We start from the raw sequence: 14556 nt of genomic DNA, 5'->3' as shown, positions 1-14556 counted from the left end.
TTTTTATTTGTATTTTTAAATTATGGGTTTTTAAAAAATTTTGATAAATCATGCATAACATAAAACTGATAACCTTAACTGTTTAAAAATATTTTAAAAATATTTTATTTATTTATTTATTTTAAAGGGAGGGAGAAAGAAAGGGAGAGAAACATCAATGTGTGGGTGCCTCTTGTATACTCCCCACTTGGGACCTGGCCCTCAACCCAGGCATGTGCCCTGACTAGGAATTGAACCAGCGACCCTTTGGTTCACAGGCTGACACTCAATCCACTGAGCCACACCTGCCAGGGCTACCACCTTAACTATTTTTAAGTGTACAGTTCAGTAAGTGTTAAGTATATTCACATTATTCTACATCCAGTCTCTAGAACTTTTTCATCTTGCAAAACTGAAAATCTATACCCATTAAACAACAACTCTCCATTTCAAGGTATGTTTTTAAGTTATGGGATTTGAGTATGTGTGGAACGTAAAGAAACAAACTGTCTTTTATTGTTATTGCATCTACTGTCAGATTTGCATGTCACAAATACAGTTGTGTGTAGCAGGAGTTAATTAATACCAGTTCCTGCATCTGAACTGAAGGGGGCACAGTGTGAAACCTTGTCTCAGGAGCTTTTCAACTTTTAATTTCCCTGTCTATAGGCTGGCGCTAAAAAGTTTAATCGTGCCAAACTCTTGAATGTGGGCTATCTAGAAGCTCTCAACGATGAAAATTGGGACTGCTTTATATTCCATGATGTGGACCTGGTGCCCGAGAATGACTTGAACCTTTACAAGTGTGAAGATCAGCCCAAGCATCTGGTGGTGGGTAGGAACAGCACTGGCTACAGGTAAGGTGGCTCTGCCCGTGGGCTGCTGAGCTGGAGAAGCCTGCCCTTTTGTCATCAGGCTGTGTGGGATGGTGTGTCCAGAATATCTTAGGTATGGGAGAAATAGGGACAATGGCACATGGCATAGCACTTAAAGTTCAAAACAGGAATTAGAGAAATTAGGTTTTTCCTTTTAGGAAAAAGCCCCATGACAGCCTTGACAGAGGACCCCAAAGACAAAAGGGAAAAACAAAAGAGGAAAAATAACCCAGGCACTGCAAACCATGGCCTGCCTCACCTGCAGCATCCACACAGTGGAACTTTTTCAGGCTGTCCCCTACTGTGTGATTTGAAGTATCTTACTGGAATTCCTTGCTTCCCCTTCTAGGGGAAACAAAAGCATGCCCCTTAATTCAACTTTTAGGCCTTTGTTGTGTGAATGTGACATCTCTTTCCAGAGGGTGGCATCTTTCCAAAGTCCTGGGGGAGGATGGGTGGGGAGGACTGTCCACTGAGTAGTCTGCCCAGGAGCCAGAACACCCAGGACAAGTTTCTCCTCTCAGAGCCACTGTGGGCAGTGCTGGGTACCACCATTTCTATCTTCATTCCCCATTTTCTTGTGCCCCCCAGGAGATGCAGATCTGCTTTCTGACCTTATTTTATACCAGCTCCTATTTAAGCACAACCAAAGGGAAATAGTGACCAAGAAAATTCTCTGCAGATGAAATGATATACTCACTTATGTGTGTGCACATTTACCTGTCAGCTTCCCCTGGCCCGACCTTTACTATGCACATGTCTGTGCTGCTCCCTGTGCTTGGGGCCATGAGACCAATTTGAATGGGCCTGGTGCCTGCCCTCAAAGAGCTCCCTGTTGTGTGTTGGTATAGGGAGACAGCTGCAATGGAGTTATATCAGTTCCTACCTAACGTTTGTAAGTTTAACTGTAAGCACTTGGTAATGTGTCAGGGAAGGGGAAGGAGAAAAAGCCTGAATGAGGGCAGGTGTGGTGGGGCCACAGGGCAGGGGAGGGCCCTGGAAGAGAATCACAGGATTTTTAAAATATATTTTTTAAAGATTTTCTTTATTTTAGAGAGATGGGGAAGGGAGGGAGAAAGAGAGGGAGTGAAACATCAATGTATGGTTGCCTCTAGCACACCCCATACTGGGGATATGGCCTGCAACCCAGGCATGTGCCCTGACTGGGAATCAAACCAGTGATGCTTTGGTTCACAGGCCTGCGCTCAATACACTGAGCTACACTAGCCAAGGCCCACAGGACTTTTTCTTTTGGGGAACTTGATCTTTGGATCTTAATTTTATTATCTGGAGCTTTTGCATTCTGCTCTCTGAGCCACCTCTGCTTTGAAGAAGGCGGCACATCATGGTTGGTCACCTTGGTATTTTCAGAAGCATGTCAAACCATCTGTTCACTTATTGTGTATTAGTGACTTTTCACCATGTACAGCACAGACTATAGGTATGTTGGACCCCTGACATAGATAACTTCCTAATGCCCAGTTCTTTCTAAATATCTGTAGTGGGAAATTACAATCACATGGGATTTTTGGTTTTTGTTTATTGTTACTGTTTGTTTTGAGTGCAGATAACAGGATTGTTTTAAGGATGGGTCCTTTGTTGGAATTCTAGATTTTGTCTTTGTGTTCTTGGGCATTCCTTCTGGGAGTTGACTTTGAATAAAACTTTGATATCACAATCATAGATGTCATCAGAGGCTACTCTAAACACAGCCCTGGTTTGAATCTTACTGTTTTAACTTGGTATTGTAACTGACCAGATATTTCTTTTAAACCAGCTATCAGAAGCCTTTGTCTTCCCTGAATAACTGGCAGGTTTTCTTAATATGAATTAGGTGATTGAATGTGTCCTCTCTTTTCTTCTGGATGTAAGAAGCTCTGAGCCAAATCTGTAGCCTTTTTTTTAAAGCTGAAAAGAATCTTATTTGCAGATCAGAATTCTAATACATTTCTCAATTTAATCTTCTTTTCTGATTTAAGTTTTCCTCTGGACCTTATTTGTCATTTATATATTTTTTTACTTTGTGTTATGTGTCATGTAAATTGCCTCATCTACTATGGCCAGGAAGAGGCATGCATAAGTAATGATATTCCCCTCCCCTCACTGCCCCCCACTTCCTTTGGTGCTTTGGGCAGACCCTTCCATAGCTGGCAGCAATGGTAGCAGACAGCTAAGTGTCTGCTCCCTGCTGGTAACTGTGTGTCACTGTGGCATAGAACTTAAATCAGCAAGGGCTTTTATTCATTGTCACAGTGGCCCCATGAGTATGATATGTTCAAGAAATGCTTTTGAGGATTTCCAGATAGGATGGCGGCGTAAGCAGACATGGCTCACCTCCTCCCACAACCACACCAAAATTACAACTAAAATATAGAACAACTGTCACTCAGAACTGTCAGAAATCGAGTTGAATAGAAACCTGAGAACTATGCAATTAAGAAACCATGTCCATCCAGACTGGTTGGAAGGGTGAAGATGTGGAATGGGCTGGTCCCACATCCATGTGTAGTGGATAAAAATTTAGGAGGGATAACTCAGGAGTGAGGAGTGCCAGCCCCATACCAGGGCCCCCAGCCCAAGACTCCCATGCCAGAAAGATAAGTTCCCACAACTTCTGGTTGCAAAAACCAGTGGGGATTGAGTTGGTGGAAGAAACTTCTAGAGGCCCAAGGAATTCCTCTTAAAAAACCTACATATAGATTCACCTGCTCAGACTTACCCCCTCTGAGCTTCTTCACTGGGGTAGCAGCTTGAAAGGCAGCAGTGACATACAGGGAGGAACTGAAGTGGCTGGCATCAAGGCAAATAGGGGCCATAGTCCCTTTCCTAAACCCTCCCCCCACAGAGCCAGTAGGCTGCTGCCATATCTGAGACTCCATCAACCTGGCTAACTCTGATGGGAGATAAACTTGGGGATCCCCAGAGACTCTGTCCCAGGCAACTTACATGTCTACCTAAGCTGCTTTTCTATGTGAATGACTGGTCTTAGTTCATGCTTCGCAACTTCCTAAATCCTCTCAAACAAGCAACAGCTGGCCTCAGTGAACTCCAGGCCCAGCACTAGCAGTAGGCAGCCTAGATTAACAGCTTGGCTTTGCCTGGGAAGCTCCAATCCCAGCACAAGTAGCAGCTATCTCAGATTGCTTCATAGCTTAGACACGGTGGCCTGGGGTAAAACACAGGTGGGGGCTGACCTTGCCCTGCACCACCCAGGAAACCCCAGAGCCTATGTATTCAGTGGGCAGCTACAGACCACATCAGAACAACACCACCCCGCCCTTGCACATCTGATCCTCCACAGAAGACAGAGGTTGGTGGTCAGTGGTCATAGTTAGTCCTTGCACCTGACTGGCCTGGGAAAATTCCTCCCATTGACCTGCCAACAGCAAGCAAGGCTCAACCACAAGAAGAGGGTACCCGCCCTCGAAGGGTGCACCTCGAGCACCCAGCTTGGGTACTTGATACATGATACATGGGTACATGTTAGGGAAGGCTTTGCCGCTAGACCTTATTGGATACCTACTACATTAGACCACACTACCAAGACATGGAGTTGAAGCAGTTCTACCTAATACATAGAAACAAACACAGAGAGGCTTCCAAAAAGAGGAGACAAAGAAACATAGCCCAAATTAAAGAATAGATCAAAACTCCAGAAAAAGAGCTAAACAAAATAGAGATAAGCAAGCTATCAGATGCAGAGTTCAAAATACTGGTTATAAGGATGCTCAGGGAACTTAGTGAGGACATCAGCAAAATAAAAAAGATCCAATCAGAAACAAAGGCTTCACTAGTTGAAATAAAGAAAAATTTACAGGGAAACAACAGTAGAGTGGATGAAGCTAAGAAACAAATCAATGATTTGGGACATAAGGAAGCAAAAGACAGCCAATTAGAGCAACAAGAAGAAAAAATAATTCAAAACAATGAGGATGGTATAAGTAGCCCCTGGGACAACTTCAAGGGGTCCAACATTCATGTCATAGGGTTGCCAGAAGGAAAAGAGAAAGAGCAAGACATTGGAAATCGATTTGAAAGAAGAGTGAAAGAAAACTTCCCTAATTTGGTGAAGGAAATAGATATGTAAGTCCAGGAAGCACAGAGAGTCTCAAAACAAGATTGATGTAAAGAAGCCCACTCCAAGATACATCATAATTAAAATGCCAAAGGTTAATGATAAAGAGAGAATCTTAAAAGCAGCAAGAGAAAAGCAGTTAGTTACTTACTGGGGAGTTCCCATAAGACTGTCAGCTGATTTCTCAAAAGAAACTTTGCAGGCTACGAGAGATTGGCAAGAAATATTCAAAGTCATGAAAAGCAGGGGCCTACAGTCAAGATTGCTGTACCCAGCAAAGCTATCAATTAGAATCGAAAGGGAGATAAAAAGCTTCCCAGACAAGAAAAAACTAAAGTTGTTAATCACCAAACCATTATTATATGAAATGTTAAAGGGACTTAATTAAGAAAAAGAGGACTATGAACAATAAAGTGGCAAAAATACATATCTATCAACAATTGAATCTAAAAGACAAACTAGCCCTGGAAGGTGTGGTTTAGTAGATTGAGTGCCAGCCTGTGAACCAATGGGTCACCGGTTCAATTCCCTGTCAGGGCACATGGCTGGGTTGTAGGCCAGGTCCCAAGTCAGGAGTATGTAAGAGGCAATCACACATTGATGTTTCTCTCCCTTTCTTTCTCCCTCCCTTCCTCTCTCAAAATAAATAAATAAAATCTTTAAGAAAAATAAAAATAAAAAACAAACTAAGGAAACAAGAGGAACAGAGACAGAATCATGGATATGAAGAGCATTGTGATGGTTTCCAGATGGGAGGGGAGTGTGGGGGAATGGGTGAAGAGGTGAGGGGATTAAGAAGTACAAATAGGTAGTTATAGAATAGCCATGGGGATGTAAAGTACAGTATAGGAAATGGAGTAGCCAAAGAACTTATTATACACATGACCCATGGACATGAACAATGGTGGGGGGAACAATGCCTAAGGGAGTGGGGGTGCTAGGTAGAGTGGGGAAAAATTGGGAGAATTGTAATAGCATGATCTGTAAAATATAATTAAAATAAAAAATATTTAAAAATAAAGAAATGTTTTCACTTTACACACATGCAGAAAAAAAATTAAAATAACTTAACCGAAATGTCTCGGATTCTGATGAAGCCAGAAATAAATATTGTTTATCTCACTGGCTATGAGTCAGCGATAAAGCTCTGGACCTGCCTGTGGCAAATTTTACTGCCAGTCATTTCTTTGGTACCTGCCTGCTTTGTACAAGGATTCTACTGTTATTTTAGGACTACATTTTCCCAATCTTACAGTTTTAGATATAGATATAACTGTTACAGAGCCAATTAAATGGTTGTGTGTTTCCAGATAAGAAGAAAAACCAAAGCAAAGATCAATAAACACACAGACATTTGCACCTAAAGGCTACTGGAAAATGGAGTTCTTTTTAAAAATATATTTATTTATTTATTTTTAGAGAGAGGGGAAAGGAGAGAAAAAGAGAGGGAGAGAAACATTGATGTGTGAGAGAAATATTGATGGGTTGCCTCTTGCATGCCCCGCAGCTGCGGGACCTGGCCTGAAACTCAGACGTGTCCTGACTGGGAATTGAACTGACAACCTTTTGTTTTGCAGGACAACGACCCACCAACTGAGCCAGACAGGACAGGCCTGAAATGGAGTTTCTAAACCTTTCTTTCGGGCTGGCCGCCTTCTGCATTTGCCACTGCAGTGAAACTGGTCTGCAGGTGCTGGTCAGACAGCCTACACTTTTCTCTTTTTCCTTTTTCTCATGTAATTCTGGCCATCTCAAGGTCCCCATTTTTTTGCCTATCTGAATCCTCTGATGTGGCCTCTCATTCCTCAGAACCCTGACAATGCTCACCTCATTAGACTATAAGCTCTTTGAGGGCAGGGTGGAGGGATTATAGTATGTAGCCAGCTGCCTTGCTCTCAGTGGATAGTGGTTACTTAATAGATCACCATCAGATCATCAGTGCTCTTCTCTCCTGGTGACCCTTCTGTGGTTCTCGACACGTTATTCCTGGTTAGTGGTTCTACTCTGTCCTGATGGAGGTACTGGTCTTTAGGTAGTTAAGACCAGTCAGAGTCTAGTACCTGTGGCAGCAGGTCACTGTCTCAGGCAGGAATAGCTAGCTGCCTTCTGAGCAATTTATTTCCTTTCATTTGTTTTAGGTTATCATAACACCATTTTTTAGAATTTTAGGTTGAGGATATATGAGTAAATCTGTCTCCATAATGGGTTAAACAGGGTCCTCCCATCTGTACTCAGAACACAGAAACACAGTTAAACTACAAATGACCTCTTCTGACTCTGACTGTTAGATGGCAATTGTCTATGTGTTTATTGCCCTCTCCTTTTGGTTTTTCTTCTTATCTGGAGAGTCAGAAATATTTCATAAGTCTTGGAGTAAGTACTTTGAACTGAAGTTAATTAAAGTTTTATTCAGCAACATCCAAGCTAATAGCTGCCTTCATTTGCATTTCTGAATTGGTACAGTGTTATCTTCAAGGGTATCTTTATTTCTCAGATTAGCCAGTTGGCCAACCAGCAATCATAAGGGTCTCATGTGGCTGGAAGGTGCCATCCAACTGGTCCTGCTTGATCTCTTCTCTTCCCCACTTTCCCTATGGCTGTCCTCCTGGCTCCACCCTCTGTCCTCTCCTTACCTCCTATACTGTCCTTGGGCAGTGCAGTTCTGCTGCCACCCTCCAAGGACTACCTCTGAATAGCCTATTTGCAAAGCCCTATTTTCAGCCTCTCTTCCCTTTTGAGCTTGGACCCCATATCCTTCTGACTACCAGGAAAAGCTCCAGGAGTATCTCAGATTCCACTTAGCCAAAATTTACTGTCTTCCTTTCAAAACCCAATTATTGTTTTGTATACTCTATTTTTGTGAAAGGTACAATCATCTACCTAATTGCGCAAGCCAGAAATATCAGGTTTGTTGAAATGTATTGAGTTATTTAAGAAATAGACTCTGGTATGGAGTTTTGCATACAAAGTGTGTGCAGGAGCTGTCTCTGCTCTCTACCCCCTCCCCACCCCTCAAAAAAAAGTGAAAGTAAAAAAAACCCCAGTATATTCTCTATGACACTTATTCATGCTGAACCTGGGTGCAACCTCAGAATCCTTCTTAACCCAGTGCCTCTGATAGCTATGACTGCATTGGATTGGCACATGAGATGAAATCTGCCATTCACATCTGATGTTATGGTGCACACTTACAGGTACCTCTTTAGACCACTGCACGCAAACATTGAACAATAACAATAACAGGTGGGTGGCACCTTGCTTAGTGAAGGTATGTAAGCCCTTGTCTCAGCAGAGGAATGGAGGGCAACAGGGCAGGCCAGGAATGTTGGGAGGTGGATGCCCAGCAGGAATGGTTGGGTGGAGTGCATGGTCTTCACTGTGTTCCTAGAATGTCAGCCTGGAATCAGAGACTCCTCAAGTGTCTGTGGAGAACAAAGAGGCTGTGCTAATGTTCTTGTTCTCTCCTCTCTTCTGCTTTAGGTTACGTTACAGTGGATATTTTGGGGGTGTTACTGCCCTAAGAAGAGAGCAATTTTTCAAGGTGAATGGATTCTCTAACAACTACTGGGGATGGGGAGGCGAAGACGATGACCTCAGACTCAGGTGAACAACAGAGACAGGTCCCCTTCACAGGGCTTTGCTATCAGTGATGGCTCTGGAAGCCTACGTTTTATGGCATCTGCAGATGCCAGCCCAGCAGGGCAGGAGGCTTCGGGTTTATAGGGAGGCAGGTGCAGAGGGCAGGCAAGATGACCCAAATTGCTCTTTACACTGGCAGTGTGGAGGTGATGGCAGGTGGCCTGTTTCTGGCTTGTGAGTGTTAGGGGTCCACAAGTGTTGATGGAGGTCTCTGCGGACTTGTCAGTGGGCATTGCTTACCGAGAAGGGTCTCACCAGTGAATGAAAAGTCCCAAATTGTGGAAGGTCCACAAAGGTGCAATTTGAGGACAGTGGTCAGAGGGCCCAGTACAAGCCTATGCTTTCTCCCAGACACTGGGGAATCCTGCACAGTTCACAGTGTCCAAAGCAGGGAGTGCCAAAAGCCTGTGAGGACCTGCACTCCCTGAAGCAGGCCAAGATGTCTTCTCCATCAGGCATTAGCCAGCCCCACCTACTGTGGGGGTAGCTGCTGGCCTGACTCCCAGGCTAGGCTCCAGGCTGCTAGCATTATCCTCAGATTCTCCTGGACTGTTTTCTGCCCTGAGGACTTCAAAAGGACTATATGTGGCCTCCCCTCTTGGCAACCTCCCCTGAATTTGGGTTTTGTGGCCAGGTAGTTATGGGTAGCCCTACTTATCAGAAATAAGTAATGATTCAAGAGCCAGTATCTTTAAACTTGTAGTAACAAGGTCTTTCAGGCTATCAGGAGACCCTCCCTTCCTCCTGCTGTTTTTTGTTTCTTGGAAAGGAACTTTCTTAGCTGCAGTTTTGAATTAATAGATATGTGACTGCCAGAACTTTTCCCTTCAGCATAAAGAATCCAGGGCTCCCTGCTGGTCTTATTCCCATGTGTAGGCTGAGAGTCCCTGGGATGTTTGTGGCAGGGGGAGAGTAGATTTCCCTGACCAAAGTCGCCATAAGAAGGGCCATGTGACAGGCAACAGCTCTTCAAGGCCCATCCCATCACCAGCCAATGGGGCCAGGGCTTATGAAGTAGACAGAGCTAGATTTCAGGGCAAGAGTAGCAAAGGCTAGAGGTAAACAATCTCCATCACCTTCCCAAAGTCTACATTACGGCCTACATGGGAAGGTTAGAATTTTTCACTGATCCTATATCAACAGTCTTTCTTCCTGTGCTCCTTGGCTTCAAGGCTGAGGGGAGTGCCAAGGTTTGCTTTTATTTGTTAAGAACATCAGGGCCTTCAGAGTGGTTCTTGACTAACTATTGATAACTAAATGATTTGAATATAAAAGTTGGATGAGGTTTATTCACTAAATATTTACTTACTTGTGCAGCAGGAGCTGCCCCTCTTTGCACATATACATTACACTATCGTTTGCAAAGTGTGCACCTTGCGGACTTCCTCGTTTGTGCCTGACCAGTGCCAGGACACCACTGGCATTTTATACATGGGAAACCAAGACCCGAAACAATGAACTGACTTACCAAGGTTGAAAATAACAAAATCTAGATTCAAACCTAGGCTCATGGTCTTTGAAGCTTGTGACTTTAAAAGATTGTTACTTTCTCTGTTAAAGAAGGAAGAACTAAGTAAACTAGGGATCACAAGAGACTTGATTCTCCTGTTCATCGTAATTTTTTAAAATTTATTTTTCAATTATAGTTGACATACAATATTATATAAATTTCAGGTGTTGAACATTGAGATTAGACATTTATATACCTTGTGTCATGATGTTTTAAAACATGTATTTTCTCAGTTATTTTGGAAAATGACAAACTATGAGTTGACATACCTCTTTTTTACCACAGGAGTAAATGTTAAATGTGAATTTTTTATGGACTTACTGCCTGAGACCCAACATTATAAGAAAATTCTCTTTAATACCCAAATAATCAAACCGTTTGTGTCTCTGTGTGTGTGCACATGTGTACATTTTGGAAATGATTCTTTTTGAGTGCCTAGTGGTAGATAAGTAGGATGGAATTAAAAAAAAAACCACCTCTGTTATTTTTTTAGGGTTGAGCTTCATAGAATGAAAATAATCCGGCCAGTGCCTGATGTGGGTAAATATACAATGATCTTCCACACTAGAGACCAAGGCAACGAGGTGAATGGAGAACGGTAAGTCCTGGCTTCACATGCCTGGTGGTTGTACCTGCTTAGCCTCTTCTGCCACTAAGGGAACTGCTGAGTCTGATCAGATGAGCCTGTTTATTTTGTTCAAAGTTTTTATTGAGATAATTTTCAAACTGACACAGAAGTAGAGGCAATGGTATATCGCACCCTCACGTACCCCACACCTGCCTCTCTTCTTTCTCCTACATTTTTTTCCTCCTCCACTGGATTATGTAGAAGCAGACCCTAGATATCACAGCATCTCATGTGTAAATACTTCCGTATGTATCCTTAAAATATAAGAAATTTTTAGAAAAGAACCACTATACCATTATCATACCTAAAATAAAATTAACAATACTTTTTTTTTTTAATATTTTATTTATTTATTTTTAGAGAGGGAAGGGAGGGCGATAGAGAGAGGGAGAGAGAGAAACATCAATGTGCGGTTGCTGGGGTTTATGGCCTGCAACCCAGGAATGTACCCTGGCTGGGAATCGAACCTGGGACACTTTGGTTCCCAGCCCGCGCTCAATCCACTGAGCTACGCCAGCCAGGCTTTCTTAATATCATCAAATTATCCAGTCAGTGTTTAGACTTCCCTGATTATCTCATAAATGCTTCCCCGCAAAGAACAAAAACAGAACAAAACAAAAAACCTTGGCTCTATTCCAATTAGGACCCAGACAAGTTCCATCCACAGTTGCATTTGGATCTCTCTGAAATCTCTTTTAGTCTGCAGATTCCCTCTCCCCTCTTTTTTTTTTCCCCATTGCAATTTATTTGTTGAACAAACCATGTCATTTGTCTGATGGAATTTCCTGCATTGGGGATTTTGCCAGCTGTATCTCAGTGGTAAAACTTAGTATGTGCCCGTGACCTCAGTGTTTCCTTGTGAACTGGAGTTAGATCTTGAGGCTTGACAGACTCAGTACTATTTCAGGGCAAGAATACTTCATGGATGATGCCATGTACCTGCTCTTGTGCCACAACAGGACGGGATGTCTGGTTGTATCTTTGTGATAACAGGGTCTGTGGGTTCAGGCTTTGTCAGCCCTGTCTTCTCATTGTGAGGTTTCCCACCAGCTTTTTACCTAATCGTTTTAGCAGCCATTGCCATTGCTGATTACTGCCTAAATTTATGACTCAGTTAGGGATTACAAAATTCTGATAGTGTATTATTCCTTCTGCATCATTAGATTGATCTTTCTACAAAGAAGGACTTGCCCTCTACATCTATTTGAGTGCCCTGGGGTACAGTTCATATAGCAAAGGCAGAATAAAGGGAAAGAATCAGCATTGCTTTTTCACTTTTCAAAATGATGAGTTGATGTTCCCTGGCATCCTTCAGGATGGAGTTAATATTCTTCTCAATGCTCAGCTTGCTTTGTCTTTGGCAAATGGCGTCATCTTCATGTTGACTCCTGGATCCTCTGACGTAATGACACTAGTTTTGAGAGCTTCCTTCCCTGTGCTCCAGTGAGATGAGCTGTTCTAGGCTCACCTTGTGCTTCTGCCCCAGGAATCAGCCCTTTCAGTAGGGAATGCTGACAAATAAGCCAGTTCTTTATGGGACTAAGACTGAAGAATCTATATTCTTTATTGTGTTTTTCCCCTCCTAACTTTTAAAACAGCATTAAAGGGCTTTTGGCCCTTTTGTTAGAGTACATTTTAAAACAGTTTTAGGAGGCTTTTAGCTCAATTTTACAGGGCATTATTACAGAGTCTATATTTTAAAACAATATTAAAAGGCATTTAGTCCTTTTGTTAGAATCTACCACTTTCACAAAATAGCTATTTCTATTTTCCATGTGTCTTACTAGTTTCTGTCCATAGGTATGCATTTTTTTAAATAAAAAAATATTATTGAATAGATAAAAGGAATATTTTTAAATTGGATGAAAAATCTGAAGATTCTTGATACCATGAACATAGGTGGTGTCCCCTCCCAATTCATGCCTGTTACCTGTGTGGCCCTCCCTAATTTCATATCTGTCCCACCCCCATGACCAGAGATGACAATTTTCCGAATTTTTGTGATAATTATTTGTGCTGTTTCTCAGTTTTCTTGTTTTCCCATATAGTTGTATCCCTATACAAAAGGTTGTTTAGTTTGCATGTCTTTCAATTTTATGTAAATGAAATCATGCTGTATTATTTTCCTCTGATTTTATTTAGGTCAACATTATGCTTCTGATCTCCACCCACATTGTTACTGTGACTGATGTGGATTGTTTTTCACTGCTAGGCTCTCAGAGACCAGCTCAGACCACCACCCACCCACTCTTCCCACATCCCAGGGTTGCAACCACGCAATTATGTATTCTTCAAGTGCATTCTGTTGGTTTGTGTGTCCATGTCTCTTGCACAGGGCGGCTTCTCTTCCTCTGCATCCTTCCCCTCACCTTCTTCACTTGGTGCATTTCTTCTCTTTTAGGCCTCAAGTCAAATTTTCCTTTTCCCTGACCATTGTCCAGACTCCATTATGGAGTTAGGTGCCCTTAACTCATCCTTCTGTACCTACATTCTGACTTTCTTTGAAACTTTCAGGAAAGCCAGGTGTCTTGCCTGCGTACAGACACGATTTCCCCAACAACATTGGAGGATTCATAGATCCCCTGAAGCTTGTCCAAGGACCTGTCAGCAGTGGATGACACATTTCACATTGTGTCAGTGTTACCTGCATGTCCTTCTGTCCTGTAGACTGGGGACTCCCTGAATGCAAGTGTCATTATTATATGACACTTTTCATCATTGGTCTCCAGGGCCTCACTTGGGGCTCAACACATGAATACATGGCTGTCATTGTTGTCTACCTTAGATGGGAAAATAAACTTTTCTGCAGTAGAAAACCCAACAGGTGTAATAATTTACCAAGGTGCTTTCGTTAAATTTTGTGGCAAGACAAAAAGCAATGGAAATACAAGTTAACTTTTGTCTTACCATTCACATTTGTTCTTTTTATCTTTAGGATGAAGCTCTTACATCAGGTGTCACGAGTCTGGAAAACAGATGGGTTGAACAGTTGTGTTTATAAATTACTGTCTGTGGATTACAATCCTTTATATGTCAACATCACAGTGGATTTCTGGTCTGGCCCCTGACCCCATATTGTCTGGTGATGTTGGGAAGAACTGAAGATTTGATTGCAATAATTTTGGCCAGGAGTCTTGCCCTAGTAGCACATAGTAAGAACTTGTTGCAGCTAATTTAACAAGCTGAATTTTTCCTTTTTGTATTTTCTTAGTAGAGCTCCTGGTGAGATGGAATGAGCTTTCTTAGTTATTTTGATTATGAAGGTTAAAATATTGTAATATAGATACTTGAAGGACTAAGTGTAAAAGGAAGACTCAGAGGATATCACGTAGGCTACTTGAGAATGCTAATTAAAGGAGATTTATTTAACTCTGAAGTGATACATTGTGGGATAAAAAAGGCCACAGGAAATAAGATTGCTGAATGTCAGAAAACGAGACCTGTTTTGGATGGAGGGAGAAAGGTACGACGATGTATTTGCTTGACTCATATGTCCTGCATGGTCATCTGTGAAGAGGCAGGTCCCACGTGAGAAGTCAGCGGCAGGAGATGCGAGAAAGGTGAAGAACCAAGATGCAGTGAACTTGGGAACTTAAGAGGTGGTGGGAGGACTGTCGGACAGAGAGGCAGCCAGGGTTGTGCTGGCTGCTGCTGCTGCTCATACTGTATGTGGTGTCGCTGGCCGGATGCTCCTTTCAGGATGACCCCAGTAGGAAATACATTATCTACTGGTTTTTTAAAGCATTTTTGTAAAATGATTTTGTACATGTAGGATATGAATTAGCAGTTTACAAATTACATATTAACTAATAATACATCAAAAATACCTCTGCAGTAAAATATAAATAAG

General features: G+C 42.3%; 1 protein-coding gene across 2 annotated transcripts in view; it reads left to right on the top strand.

The window, feature by feature from the left end:
- Positions 1 to 14556, top strand: part of B4GALT4 (beta-1,4-galactosyltransferase 4) — a 38642-nt gene extending 24086 nt beyond the window's left edge. For both annotated transcript variants that reach the window (XM_045850785.1, XM_045850784.1), the window contains exons 4-7: positions 649 to 836; positions 8410 to 8532; positions 10572 to 10676; positions 13642 to 14556. In XM_045850785.1, the coding sequence (XP_045706741.1) occupies positions 649 to 836; positions 8410 to 8532; positions 10572 to 10676; positions 13642 to 13774 (549 nt within the window). In that variant the 3' untranslated portion in view covers positions 13775 to 14556. The remainder of the gene's footprint in view (positions 1 to 648; positions 837 to 8409; positions 8533 to 10571; positions 10677 to 13641) is intronic.

This window comes from Phyllostomus hastatus, unplaced genomic scaffold, assembly GCF_019186645.2.
Source record: "Phyllostomus hastatus isolate PE091 unplaced genomic scaffold, TTU_PhHast_1.1 phas_contig_86, whole genome shotgun sequence".
Classification (NCBI taxonomy): domain Eukaryota; kingdom Metazoa; phylum Chordata; class Mammalia; order Chiroptera; family Phyllostomidae; genus Phyllostomus; species Phyllostomus hastatus.
This window is presented reverse-complemented; position numbering and strand designations above follow the sequence as displayed.